This window comes from Anas platyrhynchos, chromosome 1, assembly GCF_047663525.1.
Source record: "Anas platyrhynchos isolate ZD024472 breed Pekin duck chromosome 1, IASCAAS_PekinDuck_T2T, whole genome shotgun sequence".
Classification (NCBI taxonomy): domain Eukaryota; kingdom Metazoa; phylum Chordata; class Aves; order Anseriformes; family Anatidae; genus Anas; species Anas platyrhynchos.
Window position 1 is genome coordinate 60,644,735 of NC_092587.1, and position 19,891 is coordinate 60,664,625.

A 19,891-nucleotide genomic window follows, 5' to 3' on the forward strand; every position below is an offset into this window, starting at 1 on the left:
GTTTTCTATAGTCATTTTCACTGCACAGATATCAAAGCAATAGCTTTTATTTTTTTTTTTTTCCAGAAATAGCAGTTAATACCTCAGTAATTGGAGCTTATTCTTCTAAATGAAATAAAGCTTCCTACAATTGTAGGGGGTAAAGCTTGGGAAGATATCCTGCAGAAGACTCCTGCATTAGAAAGGAATGAACCAGAAAGTTCAGCAATCAGTTCATGCTGTAATTTGTTTTCTCACTGATGTGTCAGTGCCAAATACAGCCTGAAAACCCACAGCAATATAGTATCAAGGCATTAAATGTCTGGTTTGATCTTTGGAATAGCAACAATCTGTAATTGTTTGAAAAATGCTGCTTGTGTTTATGGTGCTGTATAAGTGCTGAGAAAAATAGAGGCAGGCTCACTCAAGAAAAACCTTGGTCAGAGTGAAATGTGAGGGGCTCCCTATTATTTTTACATAAGTTGTTTGAGTTCTTAAACCCAGAACAACACCAAATTGCTGATAACCTGCCTTGCTGCCAACGCATCTCTTATAGCCCTAGTTACTGCAAAAACTCCACCGTGCATGTCTGAATTAAAATACCAGTTCACAATGACAGCCTTGGGGTGGCAAATGGTTATAGAAAGGTTCCCCAGTGAAGAACCCATTTACCAAACTGAAAACCTTTTACATCTCCTTCTCCCAAACAAACCAGTGTCAGCTGACTATGGGCTTTGCAGACGTGGCCTTGCTGACTGTCAGTGACTGTCTGTATTAGGCAGGTCCTGCTTAGCTGACAAATTCAGTCTGTGAGCGGGAATGGTTTTCTGTAATGGAATATTGTTTCTCTATTTGTGTTCATAACACACCGTAAAGCCTTTGTGTAATGGGTTTTTCATAATTGCAAAATAGTAAGTTTCATACTAGGAATCCAGAAATGCAACACCTGGAGTTTTGCTTTAACAAGGAGCTGAAAAAGGAATTGCTTTTCCTAAATAATAGCCTCATATATATTTAATAACAATTTTTAATGGCTTTTAGTTGGCTTTCCTTACGTTGGGCTCTGGGAGAAAAAAAAAACTTTGAAAATGCTGCATTATTATTTTTTTATTTCCTGTCTTAAAAATCTGAATTAGCCTTCGAAGTGCCCCCATATGTAACATAAATGTCTAAGTATATTACATAAAGAAATGATCATGTCAGTACTCCTAAAATTTTTATAAGCCTTTTTAGGTTGTTTAGAGCAAGCAAATACATCACACCGTGCTCCCCCAAGTAAATAATTAATTGTTTTTAACAGCTGTAACGTGCCAGAGGTCTCCTATCTTTCCCAATCCTGTCCCCACTCTCTCCCCTAAATGCAATAAAACACATAGATCATTTTGCCAGCTAATTTTTTGGTAAAGCTAAAGAGCTGTTGATTTATTTCCCTTTCTTTGACCATTCCTTTACTCTCAGTAACTTCTCTTATCCTTCTTCTCTCTTGAAGAAGAAATTTGAATGTTTTAAGTGACATAGCCAGCTGCGCACTTAATAATTGAGGCTTCCTGAGCAAAGTTGGCAAGGGGAAGTAATTTCAACTTTAAACAGCTAATGATCACTAAAATCTACAGTGTTTTGTGCACAGTGTCTGCTTTCTTCAATATAAAAACTCCTGCCAGGGGATTAACCTTTAAAGTAAAGGGAATAGAAAGTAGGGACAGATGACTGTCATGTTCAGCACAGTAACCTTTTGTTCCTGCTTTATTTTCGGGCTTCTGGTCGGTTCTGCTAAGTGTTGTCAGCCTTGTATCCCAAACCAGTTTGATTTGTGTGGTAGTGAGGATGCCTTTAGGTGAGCTAAAAGGTCTGCAGAGTGGGAAGTGATGTGTGGAAGCCTTGCCTTCTCATGCCTCTCCTATGCTGAAAAGCTGTGGACATAGGTACAAATGGCTAAAAGGCACAAGAGGCTGCATGAAATAATTCTCAAGAAACTTAAAATGAAGACATTTGTTCAGAACTGGATTAAAAGATGAAGACGAATTCAGTGGTTGTAATAAAGAGACAGAAGGAGGGAAAAGTGTCTGAGAAAACAGTGGGCTTGCACATAGGTGAGGACAAACTCTCTGGTGATTATCTTTCATATTTTCAAAAACTTAAGCATAGAAAATACAAAAATAAGCAGATGAGATGTGAGAAATGAAGGACAGAAATGGAAAAAGCTGCAAGAAGAAGGTGGCAAGCAGGTGCATGAGAATTACATGGGAAAATCAAGTAACCTAAGAGTCAAGGATAGTTCTCCCTGGATCTCCCATACCAGAAAACTATAATTTGACAAAAAAAAAAAAAGTTAGTTGAATTGTAAAACTGAGATAAAGATTTCTTATGACAATGCTGTCAGCTGTTGCTAAGAGTAGTGATCTTTGGATAGGAGACCTGTACAATGACTGCAGATGGAAGTCATTTGGTTGTCTTGTGGCTTGAAAGCCTCCTGACATTTAGGGAGATGCATTATTTTGAACTGCTTTACTAATCGCTTAAAAGAGAAACTGAACTGTGCTCTTTTTTTCTTATTAAGGTTTTTGGCAACCAGCTGATTCCTTCCAGTATGCCACTGAAGAAAGCGACAGTGTTCCTCAACCCAGCAGCTTGCAAAGGGTAAAATTCCCCCTCCCCTACACTTCGTTCTGTTTTTCTAATCTGCCATTCACTATAAAAGCTGGCCAAATTTTTGAGCTCATTTTTGCCCCCCTCTGATGCCAAGCTGGTGCTGTGTAGCTATGCCAGAATATCTATCACCAAAAATAATACGATGAAGAACAGAAGTAGATGCTTGAGTTGAAAGAATGATTTTCAAATACATATACATATATACAAATTTTCTCTTATTCTGTGTTTGGGTCTTTGTCATTCTTCCACATACCTTTGTATGTGGCACATTTCCCTCCTCAAAAACTGTAGAAATAAGTGATGACCTTGATTGCTTCAAGAGTTGAAGTTAGCCAGCAGTGAGCAGTGATCTTACTTCTGTAGGAACCTGTCCTTGAAAGGGATGTGCCTACAAACTGGGAGGCTAAATATGGGCTGAGAGCAAGACTCCTGGAAGAGGTCAGCTGCTGTTTTTGCATATTCATTAGTGGAAAACAGTTATCTTGGATATGATGTATGTCTATTTCTGCTAATCAGCTAAGCTATCAGTTGCATCTCAGTAATGATATCAGAGAAATGATGTATCTGACATGGGAGGACTTGAGCTTACGTGCTTTTATTCAAAACACCCATGACTAAAAAATGCATAGTGTCAATAAATTAAAGTCTCTGACTTGTGGTCTCATATTTCCACTTCTAAGTAATATATTGTTAATGAATGATTATTTCATTAAAAGCTTACAAGCATAAAATGCACGAGTCCTTTAACAAAAGAAGGTCAGATCAAATTTTGCTTCCAGACTTATTTAATAATATGTAAAAGTAAATAAATATATATTTTTAATCTTCTGAAAATCCAAATGGACTTTCTTTGTTGTATTAAAGCCTGCTGCTCTGTAAGTCATTAATTTTTCTAATAAATCTCTCTCTGGAGATCTTGTTTTGATTTTTAAAATTATTTTTGTGGAAAGCCAGATAACCTTTTCTGCATTTATTAAAACTGTAACAAAAAAGCTGACATCTGAGATACGAGTCTAGAAATATAATACATTTGAAACAAATGAAATCTCATCTTTCCTGACTGGCAGGTCTGGTGACTGATTGTGTAGATTGTATGCTCTGTTTTTAACTATATTTCTTGTTGTTATTCATTTGTTTCTTCCTTTTTTTAAAAAAACTACCAGATTATTGAAATAGTTTTTCCTTGTTTTTAACTAGTAAAGCCAGGAACCTTTTTGAGAAGAATGCTGCTCCAATTTTGCACTTATCTGGCTTGGATGTAACTGTGGTTAAGGTAAGAACTGATAGGCTCTGTTAAAACAGATATATTGTCTGCTTTGCTTTCTGCTCATGAAGAACTGAAATTCAATTTGGGGTATATTTGAAATTCTTAGTTGTCCCATAGGCATCTGATGGGAGGAAATAATTACTGAGATTTTAAAATAGTACTTAATCTTTTTCGTTTTAATTCACAGTTAATTTACAAACTCTGTACTGACTTTTTAATTTTCAGCTAAAGCAGCACATGTACTTGTCTGACTGTCTAAAGCAGCCCTTCTATAATTCATGTTTGAGAGGAAAATCTCTAAATACTTGCGTGCTGGCTAGCAGTGCATGCCTATCACTGTTGAAACTGTCAGTTCTGCCTGCACTTGCAGAATTCAGAAGCAAGGAACTTTGATGTGCAGTGGAACTCTTCAAATTAATTAAAAATAACCTTTTATTTTTCCACTACATTTTTTTTCAGTATATCCCCAGTTAATTCAACATCCCCATCACAAAAGTAGAAAACTGAGCTGTAAAGGCCTGAATTAGCAGAGGAGTTTTCATTGGAAAGAGAATAAAAAGTAAACATGAAGGGATTCTGATCTTTTTGCAGATTTTTGAGGCTGTGATATGTGGATTGTCTAGTAGTCACTATGTCTTGGCAGTGAAATACTCGAATATTTATCTTCCTGTCTTGGAATAATTTTCTAAGTTTTTGTTTAGTGTTAAAATGCTGCTTTTATTAATGCCTTCTTCTGTTCATTGAAAATGCGTAGGCCTAGCCTAGGACCAAAAAATGTTTTGCAAGAATTGAAACTGACACGTTGTAACTTCAGATCTGAAAAGTTAGCAAAACAGGGCCAGGCTAGTAACTGGGGCTGAAATGTACCTGCAAAAAGCATTCATTTTGGAGAAAAAACAAAACAAAACACACAAAAAAACACTACTTCTGGTGGTTTAGAAACTCAGTGTACTCTTTACTGCTGAAGCAGCTGTCAGCAGCTTCCTAGCTGCTGTTGGGCAGCGGCCTTTCATGTAGCTGCTCCTGTATTTCAGGAGATGCACTTGAGCACCTTGGCTGCTAAAGGTGACAGGACTTGTATCTGCAAGAGTGTAGTTTGCCTGTGGTTTTATTTAAATGTAAAACGATTTGGAAATTTGATTATTGCTGGATAATCTAGATCTACCGAATGAGAGTTACTATGGTATTCTTATAGGCTTTGTGTATGTTTACTTTTTGTATTGTACTAGGTACGGGATTTGTTTCATAAGGTGAAGAAATTTCAGTGAATGTGATGTAAGAAGTGCACAGTACTTTGTGCTTATATGAGAATAATTAGTAAACAAATTGGTAGATTTTTTTTTTCTACAGAAGAGAAATCCTAGAAATAATCACCTGAGTTCTCATGTTTGTATTTCTATTTCTTCAGACTGATTATGAAGGGCAAGCCAAAAAGCTGCTGGAACTGATGGAAAACACAGATTTGATCATTATTGCAGGAGGAGATGGCACAGTACAAGAGGTACTTCACGAGCTTTGTCCTATTTGTTGAGATTCATAGCCAAGCTGAGGGTGAGAAGATTGAACCCATGTAATACGACAACGTCACAACAGCTAGTCCTGAAGATTTGTCTGTTTTAGCATCCGTTTTTTCATTCAATATTTTGAGCTTCTGAGAAAAAGCAAACTGCGATAGCTGTTTTTTGCCTAAAAGTGATGATGGGAGATGGGGTGGGGAACAAGAATGTCTGACATTTTCTCATTTTAGAATGGGAAAAATATGTGGGGAGAAATGTTTCCAACTTTTTCTTTCTGTGCAATGTAGCTCTAATGGTTTAATTTTCAAAGTTTATTACTAGCCTATCTGTACTGCCCAGGATGAATGTGTTTTTTGCAAAGTGGGAATCAAATAATTTAAAAATTAAGTGGGAGTGATGCCAAAGCATGTTATGCATTTAATAAATGTCTGTTGTCAAGACAATTAATGACAGGAGCAAACTGCCAGCGTAACTGGGGAGTACTCTCTTTCAAGGCAGGTTGTTTTTCTGTTAAAGCATTTCCAGGAATGCTAACTACTGGCTTCATAAGGCAATGGCTAAATGAAGTACAATGACTTTAAAAGAAAGTGGTTGGAATACATCTGCTAATTTCTCCTGAGCTTTGAATTTATAATCCTTAATCACACACTGACCAGTTGTGGTTCTTGCATTTATACAGAAGGGACTTACCCGGTTTTGTTCAGTGTTAAAGCATTTACACTGGCATCAGTTGTGGTGCCAGCATATACTCATAAGCACTCAGAACCCTGCTGTTCCCATCATGTTTGCACACTGAGCATGCCTCCTTTCCCATGCAAGCAACAGTTGCGTGTTCCAAAAGAGAAGCTGTTCCTTAAATCTTTTCAAAAGAATCAATTTGTATATGAATTTCATCGCTTTCTACTGTAATTGCAAAATAAAATTCTCCAAGATTAAGACTTTCCCATGTTTTTCAGGTCATAACTGGACTTCTCCGCAGAGCTGATGAGGTGAGGAAGTCTGTCACTTTTAGGATTTTGTCTGTTTCTTAGGGAAGGTGTCTTGTGTATCCGTTGTGAACCTTTGGTCCCAGCTTTTTTCTGCAGATACTATGGCTTACTAATCCCAAGCCAGCGTGCTGCATGATAACTCAGCCATACTAGTGTCCTGCAATTCTTCCCATTGGTCTTCATTCCCTTTCTCATGGAGTGCAGTGGCTCCCAAGCCTCGACTTTGGGAAGCTTCCAGCTTCAGAGCAGGGATTGTTGAGAAGCCAAATGCACAACTTTCAAAGATCCATAGACAGCTGTGTATGCTGCTTTGTTTTGCAGAAGCATTGGGTAAAAGTACTTGTTTTTCTTGTATTTATAGAGGCTTGAAACTGAATTTGCTTATGGCTGTGCTCCTGTTGTTTTATGATTGTTTTGCCATTTTTTCAAGCTGTGAATACCTACCTATGTAGATGGCTATGGAAAGCAAATTGTAACCTCTCAAGGTGGAACACTCAGAATGGAAATGAGAGAGATTTTTCTTTGCAAAGAGGGAGGACAGTGTTATCGAAGAAAGGAGGGGATCATTGTTCCCAAAACCTTCCGGCAAGAGCTGGCAAAAACTCAATTAAATGATCCAGACAAGATTACGATGATATACTTGGCAGCTAGAATTGCATCTCTTTAGGCAGTTGCTTTGTCTGAATGTGACAAGAGAAGCTCTGCAACTGTGCCAGTGTTTTTAAGGGGGTGCTAGCTGAATTAGTTCTGAGGCATCAGTTTTTTAAATTTAGTATTATTGTAGCTGATCCCTGAGACCTCTATAATCTAAAGATTCTGGAAGAAAAATTTGAGAGGCTTTACTGGCTAGTTCTTCATCTCTATTTTTAACTTATTATCTTGATATAGTTGGGATTGATTTGCATAGAAAATTCTGCATCCAGCACTATTTTGGGTAGAGTAGTGCATTGTAGTATTGCCATCGTGTCTGTGGCCAAGGAATTCTCCTCATCCTTCATATCACTCTGTCCTACGAGTAGGGATCTGTAGTTCAGCCCCCTCACTTTGTGTTCTGCTTCCCTTTTTACTCGGGTATGTCATACCACGGGTGTCTGGATAAGAAGAGCCTGTGCAAGGTATTCCAGAAGCGTTGGTCCTAGTGGCCAAGGGAGCAGAGCCTGACTGAATAAGCTGTGAATTCTCAGGAAAATGAGAGAGGGGTGTTGGAAGCGTGTTAACACTTGCAGGTGAGACAGAGATAGCAAGGGAGAGCAGGTGGGCATGAAGTGAGAGGGATGTTATCTAGCCAGTGGGGATCTGCAGTATTGTGGCACTGCTAGGAGCACCACCCCAGAGGGAGATGGTACATTGTGATATGCAGTGCTTCACGTTGATTTGCTGAAACATTCCACAAAGCACAGCTTATTTTGAGGTGCAGTGCAATAACTTACTCCTTCAACAAGCCCTTTTACTGAACTGTGGCACAGAAAAATAACATGGTCAATGATTTCCAAAAATTAGACCTTCTGCTGCCTCATCACTTGGATGCCAGAGGAATCAATTAATTTCCTTTCCTTAACTGAGAAAATGTCTTTGCCATGCAAGGGTATTCTGTCAGATGGGGATTTCGGCAATGGTAAATGAGATGCAGAGCTTGCGCTGCCACCATCAGTATTAAGAAAGATGGCAGATTGCTGACAGAACCCATGCATTAGTTAGGACGTGTCTGCCAACCTGCATGTAACAATGCTCGTAATGATTACAGAGAGCTCCTTTGTACCCTGTTGGCAGCAGTGGGCTCAGAGACTCGGCTGCCATGTTCTGAGTCATTATGTGTTACTGCCTCATTTAAGGAGGTGCCTGGCAGCTTAGTGCCAAAGGGGTGATATCAGACACAGCTGTGATCTCCACACAGAAAGCTTCTTTCAGCTGATGCAAATGGTAATTTACTCCCCTTATGTGTCCAGGCTGCCTTCAGTAAGATTCCTATAGGATTCATACCACTTGGAAAGACCTGTACTTTGAGCCACACGCTCTACCCTGAGAGCACGAACCAAGTTCAGTAAGTATTACACCTTTCTGAAACGCCTCTTCTGTTTGTTTTCAAGGAGCGATGCATCTTGGTAGTTTGATGCTTTCTTTTTCTTCTGTGTTACATAGAAGTTGGCAGTCTCTGGGGAGCCTGATCCTTCTCTGGACTTGCTTGTGTTAATGACTTCCAAAAGCTGACTAAAAATTAAAAGAAGGAAAAGTATGTATCATCAGAGCTTAAAATTGTTTACTGTGGCTAACTGCTCTTTGACTGTGTGATGCTGAGTTTGGCATGTTCCAAAAAACAAAAAACCCAAAACCAATAAAAAAAAATGATCAATAGAATCAAACCTATTAGGAACGTTCAGAAATACAATAGCAAGGATATGAAACCAAAAAATTCCTTTTTTCCAGCCCTTCTTCAGTTAAAGAATTCTAGAAAACAGTCCCCATGTAGCCTGCTATGTATCTGCATTGTAAGGCAGATGAGTGCCTCCATGGGAAAGGTTGGATCCCATTACTGACTTCAGAGTTTCTTGCCCTTCACTGTGATGGCAGCTGTCCAACAACCTGACTCTTACCTATCAGCACCCTTGATGTGACACAGCCTGGCAGTATCTGTTGCTTGTGTTTCAGTTTGGTGCAAGATTGTTGTGTTTTAAAATACAAAGTCTGGTCAGCTAATCTTTTTTTTCCCCACACATTCCTTTTCGATTTACATTTCTCTCCTCCCATACTAATGAATATATTTCTCCTTGCTACTGAAATCTGTTCACTCTGGTTCTCCCAGTAACTCATTAGCATTCTTCTTTGCGGAACCCTTGCTGGTATCCATCATACATAAAATCCACGAGCCAACTGGCATAACATCCTTCATTAAAACCACCAGAGTGCTTTGAAGCTCAGCAAGATGGACAAGGCTGTAATCAGCAGCGAAGATTAAAATAATAATTTATGTTTGGGTTCTAAAGAAGCTGTGTGAAATGAGTGATCTTCTTGTCCCCAGGTAATGAACTGTGGAAGTTAGACTGCAGCGTATTGGTGAAGTTGAAAGGAATTTGGTCAATAGGCTGCTTAACAACCTACACCAGTAACAGAACCTGACTTAAGAAGTGCAGAAGTGATATTTTAAAAAGAAATTCTTAGGTTTTGGTTCCTTCATCACTATTAGATCTTTCCTTTGGAGTGTAAGAATTGCAGAGGTCTTACAGAAAGGTATGAATTAGGAGAAAAGAAGGCCCAAGGGAGTACCAGCTTCCTTCTCTATCCAAAGTGTGATTAAGCCAAGGGCAATTTTTGTTGCTGATTCACACAGGTAGTTGGATCTGAAAGCTGCGCTTGGTTGTGGGTTTTTTGTTTGTTTGTTTTTCTTTCTAGCTGAAACACATGAATTATGCACAATATGGAACTTAAATTTAACTGAACCTAGATTTTTTTTTACTTAAAAAAAAAAACAACAAAGGTTTTAATGAAATACGTGCTTCAAGGTCTGAAGCCACCTTTTATGGCATGAAATGAGAATTATCTTAACTAATGTCCACAACATAATGGAGACCAAAACAACGTTACCACTGCTGATAGGTAGATTTATGTTGATTAAAAACTTCAAGTTAACATACAGAGGTAATACAGTCCCAGACACAGTGAATTGAGACCAGTCTCATACCTGTTTGCTTCCCTCTGAGATTATTACACTTGCCACCAATAAAATAAAGCCATGTTTTGATCCATAGATACAGCCAAAACAGCAGGTAACTGTTCCTTGATGATCTGGCACTTCTCTGGAAAGCTTTGTCTGGGAATCTCCTTTTGCTTGTCAGAAGTTTTCCTGCTTGTTAAAATGAAGGTTTCGTCACATGTTGCAGCCACCTACTTTGCTTTTTGATTTCAGAGAGGCACAGCACTTTGTCAGAGTTCTTTTCTTGGGGCTGTATTGTGGTTACTACAAGAAAAAGCCCCGCCAGAATTGGTAGTGGGGCCTGCAAGATAAAATTAAAGTATAAATAATTTTAAAATGTATTCTTTTTCATTTTAAGTGTATTCTTTCTACCTGTTTGTTTTTTTTTTATCTTCCTTCTCTTTTGTTTTGCAGGCATATTACTAATGCTACATTGGCCATTTTGAAGGGAGAGACAGTTCCACTTGATGTCTTGCAGATCAAGGTAAAAGCACCCGTTTGTTTGGCATCCAATATTTCTAAAACTTCCCTACTTTCATGTAGTTCTGTTTAAATAGACTAATTTTCCTCTGTGTAAAGCTGTTGTGAGTTTTATATTAGCTTATGATATCAGCAGTTTGGTTGGCAGTCATTTCTCCACTGTGTGCTGTGACATCAGCTGGTTTAAACTGGAGAAAACACTTGAATGCCTGAATGTATTTTTGGGAGGCTTAGAGAGTTCTGACGAATGCAAAACTTACTAATGCTGATGTTTCTGTGGAAATGGTGAAAGATAACAATAGCTGTCTAAGCTGTTTTAATAAATTCAAATGTATTGTTGAATTAATAGCTTTCTTTTTTAAACTGAAATACGTGAAATGGAAAACTTTTGACTGTGCCCAGTATGTTTCTTTTTTTAAAATATCTATTATTTTTCTGTTGTGTTGTAGAATAGACATTTTTGCAGCAAGAGCTTACTGTTGCTGTACAAGATCACCTTGCTTTTGGCTGACACTATCCACGAAACTAAATGCTGTTGCTGGGTGTGCAGTCAAGATCAGTCAACCTCTTAAAATCTTTACCTCTTGTATTTCTCTCTGGGAGTAAATGGAATGTGTAATACTTAAATCCTGCTTAACCTTTATTGCTGTTAGCTATTTATCATACCTTTCCTGCAAAATTTCTCTTTTGGGATTAATCAGAAATCAGTTTTTATATAGAAATGATATTTTTCTAGTTTCAAAAAACAAAGTTGGAAAAAAGGTAAGAGAACGTAATTTTGCACTGTTTAATTTTCTTTACAGGGGGAAAAGGAACAGCCTGTGTTTGCAGTGACTGGTTTAAGATGGGGATCTTACAGAGATGCAGGAGCTAAAGCTAGCAAGTAAGAAAACACCATTCTTTTGATGCTGTACCTCTTTTAGCATCTTGTCTAAAAAGAAATACCCCCCTGTTGTAAAGAAGTCTTTTTTGAGTGAAGACTTTTGACAGGCAGAAGCACCCACTCCTTTTAGGTCTATCAGTACACTAAGTGTAAGACATGTCAGGATTTTTGTCATTTGAAATAATCATTTATTTAATGCTGACTATTTCTTAAAGTATTTGCTTTCTGCTTGCCTTTTGGTGCCCATTTCTGGAACTTCATTCAGATTGGATCAGTGGGAAAAGCTGTCCCTTGAGGAAAGTCTAAGTAAAGTAGTTGACCATTGTTTTTCGTCAATTGCCAATGAAAAGATGCATGTAGACTCTGTAACTCAATTCCAATGAGGAACATCAGATGCAGTAGAAATGCCCTTCAGCTCTTGCCAGGAGTGGCGTGGATCGTACTGTCTGAGGACTGTTTTCTGAATGCTAAACTAATAATTGTTGGGTTTTCTCCAAATGGACCTTTAATATGCCTCTGTCTGTGTATCAAATTACTGGCGTTATCTGGTGAAGGAGCAGCAGGGCCAAATCAGCTCACTTCTCAGGCTGCTAGAGAGGAATTGCAGCACGGACTGCTGCTGCACAGCCGTAAGGAAATGAGGTGTGCTTTGAGAATGAGCTATCTGTGAGGAAGCAGGAGGTAGCAGGCCTCTGGAGTCTGGTAGATATCTGAGTAGGTTTGAGAGGTGATGTGGGATGGGAGAGATGCAGTAAATAGCCCTTGGCTATGTCAGTAGATGCTGACTTGTCTGTGCTGCGGGCTCTCCTGCTAATTGCAGCCCCAGGATTAAGGAAGAGCACTTCTCGCCCTTCTGTGTTCTTACTAGGCTTGCCTGTGCCCTGCTTCTTGCCTAGTGTTGGCCTAGGCAAGGTCTAGTCACATTTTTTCCTGCAGCAGTTGCCTTTCATAGGAGTCTTGGAGCGTGTGCTGGAGGTATGACAGCACCTTTTGTACCTGGGGCAGTGTGAACAACTTCAAGCCTTTTTTAACATGAATGGTTTTGGATGCACACAAAACATGCCCAGCTTGGAAAGCACTTCAGCCACAAATGAACGGGGGCTCAGTGTGCTTGAGATAAGAGCCCAGTGTCCTTGTCCTCTTCTTATACTTCTCCATAAGCATACAGTTTTGGTCCCTGTTGGCCTGTCAAAGAGGGGATATTGGGCTATATAAACATTTAGTGTGTTCCAGGACAGCTGAAAAAAAAAAGGCATCTGCTGCAAAGAGAGTTGATCAGTAAGACACAGTTCCAGAACTGTCTGGCTATCCCTTAGCTAAGTACTATTCTGGTGGAGACATGGTGATGTGCTTTGTTTTTGAGGCTTTATTATTTTACAGGCAATTTCATGGCTTGATGAGAATGGTGTGACTGTCGCATGCCTTAATAGTTAATGATATCCTTACATCTTCAATACTGTTGAGCTGATGGAGTTTAATGTGCTTTGTTGACCTTCTTTGATGCAACACAGTGATCAAAATGTGTACCAAGCCTACCTAAACGTAATCACATCTTTAGATTGTATACAATATTTCATAGCTGACAGGAGTTTTATTTTTTAAAACATTGATTTTGATCTGAGAGTACTTTGGGGCAGATGAATGTTTTGTGGTTCTGTTCTCTTGCCGCTTAAGCTGCTGATTTTTGTTTGTTTCCTTGTTTCCTCCAACCTTATTCTTTATGGGATATTGTGGAGGTATTGTGCATCCCATCAACGATTAGATCATAGACTTTTAAATTTTTCCTATTTGTGTTTTGTAACTAGGTAAAATTCTGCTACTGAGATGTCAGGCTGCCTGTAGAGAAGATTGTATACCTCATTTCGGTAGTCTGTAACTCCAGAAAGGGATGTCACTGCTAAGCTGCTGCTGCTGTGTAGATACTTGTAGTATCATGAAGCTAAAGCTGTAGGGGAGCACTAACTTCAGCGGCAAACAACTCTGCTCTAACTTGAAGCAAGGTTTCTCCCTTTCCCCAGTATCATCTCCTGGATATCTCAGAAGTTCTGTCTGTGTTCTTTTTTCAGGTACTGGTACCTTGGACCTCTGAAAACTAAAGCAGCTCACTTTTTCAGTACTTTAAAGGTAAGAATAATTGGGGGAAGTGTTTATAATGGTTGTATAGATGAGAAATGAAAAGGCTGACTGTGCTTTGTATATGTTATCTGTATTTTTTTTTCTGAAGTTCTGGTACCAATATATAAACTGGGAATGAAACTCAACTCATTGAAATATGTAGCAGTTGGTATAGACTTAATTTATGAAAAGATGAAGGGGAGGCAGAATACCTTTTAAAAATACATAATTTCTAAAGATCTGTTGCTGCAAGGTCACCAGGGGGAGCCAGTAACCATTTTTGAAGCTGGAGAGTGGTAGCGGTGCTGAACATAACCATTAAAGTGCTCCGTCACCTTTTCTAAACAGTCTTTCTTACAAAAACATTTCATTCTGATTTATTCATCTGGCAGAGCTGTCTATAATTAGACTGCTCATGAATGTTGATAATCAGGCTTCCATGTGTAGTAAAATGAACATGAAGATTAATAGCTTTTATTTTACCTTTAACTGTTGCTTTAAAATGATCCTGGAAAATTAAAAATTTGACCTGCATGAAAGATGAGGCATTTTCATTCGCATGCCTTTCTCTTCTCATATAAGGAGCCTCATGAAAAGGCTCTGGAAATACCCAGGAGCTGCGATGGTAGATGAGATTGTGCAGCCATGGAGTTAAGGCTGTAATACATTCATGAAAGATTTCCACCCCGTTCCCTGTCCCCAAGAGATTTGAGATGATGATTTTGTGTGCTGGTAATCTAGGTAGAAACCTATTCTTCACCTCTCTCCAGCCCCTTTCTCACTTTTATTGAGGTCTTAGCCTCAGTGAGCGGCACTGATAGTGAGTCTCACTGGTGAGTTATCCATTGTACATTTAAAAGATATGTTTAACCTGCTGAAGGTTAAAGAGAAGTGCCTACTTTTACTGCTATTAAGATAAAAAAGTTTCTTCCTGATCTCCCCCAGTTGTGCTCTCCATTGCTTTATGTGCCTCCTATGTTATCATTTTGTTAATTTGGGTAAGAAATGGCTCCAGCGTGTTGAGTTTAATCTTATCCTAGCTTTTCTTTGCAGCTGTGTGCTTTATCATTGCTGGGTTTGCTGTAGCTGTCCTTTGAAAGGGCAATACATTTTAAAAAAAGATCCTATTATTCTATCCATACGTCCTCTATTTTAAGCATTTTCAGAAATTAGTTTTAAAATTAAATGAGAGGAAATAAACTTTGCCAGCAGCTGGAGGCTTTCAGGAGCTAAGGTTCTGCTGTAGGTCATCACTTTCTGGCAGTGGATCTGAAGCATCACTGAGAATAACGTGGTATTTCTTTTCCTCAGATCTTTATAGAGCTCACCTGACTTGCCTTAAGACCCATTGTGTGCACCTGTCTAGTCAGGTGCTCTAATAAGGTCACATCTCCATTGTTTAAGGTGCCAAAAGACAAAGGCTGGCCAGATTTTTGTGCCCCTTGGCTGCACACAGCACTGTTGTCTTTGCCTGTTTGCACTAGACCCTGTTGTGCCGCTCTCTTTGAGGTTGCCTTGATGCCACGCAGAAAACAGTTGTGCTTTCAGACATTACTCTTGACCTTGCCAGTTTTGGTTGTTCCCTCAGAAGCAGCTGTGTCACCCTACCCAGCACTGGCAGCAAAAACAACCCTTCCCTTTACCTTCTGCTTTTGGTGGGGAAAGTACCCTGCTTCTGTGTAGGGAAGGAGTGGATTAGAGGATTAGATTTGGGAACTGGGGGTGATCTTTCTCAAACTGCAGAGATGTCATTTCGCATAGGAATCTGGAGCCTGAAGAGCCAAAAAGTAGGCTGAGGCCATGGCAGGATCTGGGTAGCTCTGAACGAGTGCTTGTGAGCACAGACTAAATCGGCTGAAGGACTAAGCACAATAAACAGGCAGGTGCTCAACAAAAGGCCCTCTGTCTCTTGTGTTTCCTTTCCATGTAAATCCAAGGAATGGCCTCAGAAACGTCAAGCTGACCTCATGTACCTGGGTCCAACTGAGAGACCTCCAGAAGAGCCAGAGGAGAAACCGTCCAGACCTCCTTTGTATGTGAGGCTTTACAGGCGACTTCGCTTATACTGGTCACCTCCCCGAAAAGGTGAAGTGGGTGTATTTTGGTGTAAAGTTACAGACAGCCTTTGCTTGTCTAATCAATCAGAGTTGTGGGTGCTTTTTACTTTTTTTTTTTCTGCATTACTTTTCCACTCTCTTACTACTTTCCCTTTCCTTTTTTTTTTTTTTAATTAACATTTAAGTTGTGACTTTGTCAAGATAGTTACAGTGGCGTTTGCCAGAAATGGAATGGGTAGTTCAGTCAGGGCTTGTGGTCTCATAAGCAAAAGTGGATTTGTGAAGAAGCCAGTATGTGCAGTGGGCTCACAGTTGCTTGTTCCTAGTAGAGGCTTGTCACCTTGTCACCTAGTACAGGTGATTTAAAAAGAAGTATTTAGATAGAAGTGACCCATATGTGAGAACTGAACCCTGGGGTTTTCTCTTATAGAAGGTACATGTTACCACAGCATCCTGAACACTGGATTTTTTTTTTTTTTTTTTTTTTTTTTTTTTCTGGTAGCAGCACTTCATGTTCCTGTAATGCTAGTTCAGGAGATTTGTTAATCCTTGGCATAAGGATTTACAGGGCTGCCAGGTAATACGCTTGATAGTCTTTCATGTTACTGTGTGAATGCCAGTGTTTTTCTTCCTTCAGTACTCCCCCCCCAAAAAAAAAACGTAATGTTTGAAAGAAGGAAAGCTAGTGGTCACAATGGGTCAAAGTGATTTTTGTGGCTGGCGTTGATGTTTTGTGCTTCACAGCAGTGAAATGATGATCTGTATAAGTAAATTCCCTTTAATGTTATATTCTGTTTCTGATTCACAGAAATCCCCCAGGAGGCGGCCCCAGAGGACTGGGAAGAACTGAAATTATCCACCATTGAGTTCTCCATTGCAACTCAGAACAGACAGCTTGATCTGACGGTAAGACTGTAGTATAACTGGATTCCAAATGCTCCCTGCCCACCCAGGTTTTGTTTCTTGCTAAATTCTCATTCTTTTGTCTAAATAATTCATTGCCCTGTGCAAGTAGAGGCCCATGATTGAATCTAGGAGTGGGCAAACTTCAGAGCTGGTGTAAAAGCACTGGAGACTTATGTAAAAATGAATGTGGTGAGATCGGGAGGAGTCTATATAACAAGAAAGTTTCACTAAGCAAACAAAAGCTTTAGGGTTACCCAGGAGGAAACAGGGCATCGAAGTGGACAGTCCTTTCCTTCTTGACCCATGGGAGAGTGGAAATTGGATACATAAGTACTTCTGGTTTATCAGCAGGTGCTGGAATGAAGCTGTGGGCATGAATGACTGCCTGGAAGTGTGGTTTTTTTTCTCTCTCTTCTGACTCGCAGAGCAAAGAATTAAAAAGAACTAGCACTAAAGAAAGGACAGGGGCTACCATGAGTTAGAGGACAGTAAATGTGTGTGGTTGTGGAAGAGCAAAACACCTCCCACCAGACCAGGTTGCCCAAGGCCCCATTCAGCCTGGCCCTGAACACTTCCAGGGATAGGGCATCCACAGCTTCTCCAGCTTCTCCGGGCAACCTGTGCCAGTGCCTCACCACCCTCATAGGGAAGATTTTCCAAATCTCAAGCTGAGAAAGGAAAAAGCATGAAATGCAGAAATGCATCTGCCTTCTTTTGTGAGACTCAGAACTGGGCATTTTTGCAGTATCATGGATGTGACATTTTGAAATGTTAACTGCTTCATTTCTGAATCTTTTTTTTTTTTTGTTGTTGTTGTTTAGCGCACTGAAGACTTCATGGATATTTGCATTGAAGCAGATACTGTCAGCAAGGGACAGTTTGTGAACAGAGGGTGAGTATGGGAAGGCTGCAGACAGATGTCCAAATCTCCATACAAGTCAGAGTGCTAATTTTGAGGAGTTTTATGTTTCTCCCTTACTTTGTGCTTCAAAATTCCAGTAATGCTTCATGGAGGTTACTGGTTTTGTTCTTCAAAATTCTTACTAATTGCCTCTTTCTGGAAACAAGGCAGATCAGTCTACCTTGAGTTCTTCCTGGCCTCTTAGTTTTCTATACCTTTCACCTCTTTCTCCACTGGTATTGAATGATGATGCTTTGAAAACACTGTCATAACCCAGAGCTTTATAGGCAGCCCAAAAGACTTCAGAATCTTTTAGCCCTAGCTGCTCAATGGTTTAAGAGAAGGGTCACAGAGCTGACGTGTTTGTACTATCGGTACCTGGAATTTTTGCACTCTGATAAGATAGGCTCAGCTTTTAAATGAAAGGCTCCCTTGGCTCAGTAACTCCTCTGAGATATGAGATCTGAGCTGGAGGAACTTTAGGAAGATGCGAATTGAAACAGTGACTTTAACTAAATGTGTTGGTGCTCCCTGTATATGGAGCAAGGAGGCTGCAGGTGTGAAGAAGAAGCATGGAGAAAAGGAGTGAACACGTATTGCCTTACTTATGCTTGGAAAGCTGTCTTGTAATGTGCTTGTTTATCTGCTATCACCAAATACAAATCAGAGCTGCCTTTTCCAACTCCTGCATATTGCCCCACTAGCAAATACATTGCATCTTCCATGCAGTTTTTATTAGCAATTGATTTTCCTACTAAATCCAGTCCTACTAAACTCTTATATGTTACTGTTATATTTGCTAATTCTGTTTTCTGGTCTTAGGGCCCCCTCTAGTGAAATCAGATGGGAAGATAGAAATATGTTTTTACCTGGTTGTTGTCACCCTAAGAGTTCCTGCTTATGTGTCTTGTTTATGCTCTTAATAGCAGCAGCAGGCCCCTTATTTGAGCATCCCATGAGCCTCAGTGGGAATAAGATCTTCTGACGTATGGATGCACAGTCGATTCGGATGCTCGCTGCAACTGCTTTTAAGTTGCATGAGCCATGTGGACCATATATGCTTGAGAGTGAAATCTTTGTTTTAAAGATTGCAGAAAGGAAAGGAAGAGGAGATTTTCCCATTAGCAGCAAGAGGAGTTGGACCTCTTAAGGAGAAAATGGAAGAGACAGCATACGGGGTTCTTGAACGCTTTGCTACCAGAAAAAACGTGGATGATTTGGGGTGATTTAAGGGAGAGGTGTTCAAATGTACACCCGGTGTGCAATGTCTCCCACGTGAACTGGGCATGCTTCATGCAGTAGTGTGTCACGTTCTTCTGACTGCGGTTACACTGCTATACAGAAAAAGCCTCAGTTGAGGGGTAATGTGCCCTGCTGGCTAGCTAATCAGAGGCAGTGCCGAAAGCTTCGAGCTGCTTTTCAAGCAAAGTTCAAAGAAACAAGATCTTTTGATTAAACACTGCCCACTGTCTGTAGGTAACAACAAAAGAGAAAGAGGGGTGTATGTGGTGGAGCAACAGGAGGGACCAGTTACTTCTGCAGAGACGAGTCAGAACAGAAATAAAGTGCCCTCTTTTTGCAAGGCAAAATCAGGGTGTTCAGAGTGGCTCTCCACTGTGCAGTGAGTGCCTTTTTGGAGCTGCGTTTGAATCAAGCCCTTGTTACAGGTTCCCCCTTGCCTAGCACCAGCGGGGTTTGCCTTTAGAAACGTATGAAGCTTTTGTTTGTTTGTTTTGGTTTTGCTTGTTTTGTTTTCAAAGCATAGTTGTAAACACACAGAATTTGGAGGAGTTGAGAATGTTTTCAGGGAAAATACTATATCAGTACAGTTAACAAGTTATTTTTCTGTTGAAGAGGACACTGACATGATCTGGTCAGAACTGGTAGATCACAGAAACCATGCATCCTGCAGGGGAAACTACAACGCAGGCTCAGGCATTGTGTTTGTGTGGTTGGAGGCAATGCATCAGAATGCTGAAGGGCAGCTGCTGTAGAATCTCAAAGAAATCCCAAGTTTATAGAAGCACCTGCCGGCTGTGGATCAGATTTGTGTGAACAAGAGCATCTGCAGCGGGTGTAGAGGCGATATTTCAAATGAGGCAGGGGAAGAGCAGGTGGTTATGCAGTAGTGTTTGCTAGGAAGTGCTGAAGGGAAGACAGAAAGTGTAGCACCAGTAATCTATGTCCTGATAGCCAGCTCAGATTCTGTATCTTGGAACACGGAGAGCAGTCACTCCAGGGCATGAGTGCAGTTACCAGCTACAGTGTAGAAAAACTTTGTTTTTGTGTTTTTGTTACAGAATTTCACATCAGCTGATTTTGAAGATGAGAACTAGGTTAAAATTGTGTTTTATCTACAGTAGGTTCTCTTTGCGTGTATTTTTGTCATTCAGTTTGTGGAATAGGATAAGATGATCAATTGAAAATGTTGCTATTGTGCTTTATTCTTGCTCCTGTTTT

At 39.9% G+C, this 19,891-nt stretch overlaps 1 protein-coding gene across 1 annotated transcript in view; it reads left to right on the plus strand.

Moving 5' to 3' along the window:
* The window catches only part of AGK (acylglycerol kinase), a 29,542-nt gene that overhangs the window by 5,613 nt on the left and 4,038 nt on the right, over positions 1 to 19,891 (plus strand). The window contains exons 3-13 of the mRNA XM_027446120.3: positions 2,537 to 2,616; positions 3,826 to 3,901; positions 5,304 to 5,396; positions 6,369 to 6,401; positions 8,348 to 8,442; positions 10,504 to 10,573; positions 11,373 to 11,452; positions 13,519 to 13,576; positions 15,505 to 15,652; positions 16,433 to 16,530; positions 17,352 to 17,422. Coding sequence (XP_027301921.1) covers positions 2,537 to 2,616; positions 3,826 to 3,901; positions 5,304 to 5,396; positions 6,369 to 6,401; positions 8,348 to 8,442; positions 10,504 to 10,573; positions 11,373 to 11,452; positions 13,519 to 13,576; positions 15,505 to 15,652; positions 16,433 to 16,530; positions 17,352 to 17,422 — 902 coding nt within the window. The remainder of the gene's footprint in view (positions 1 to 2,536; positions 2,617 to 3,825; positions 3,902 to 5,303; positions 5,397 to 6,368; positions 6,402 to 8,347; positions 8,443 to 10,503; positions 10,574 to 11,372; positions 11,453 to 13,518; positions 13,577 to 15,504; positions 15,653 to 16,432; positions 16,531 to 17,351; positions 17,423 to 19,891) is intronic.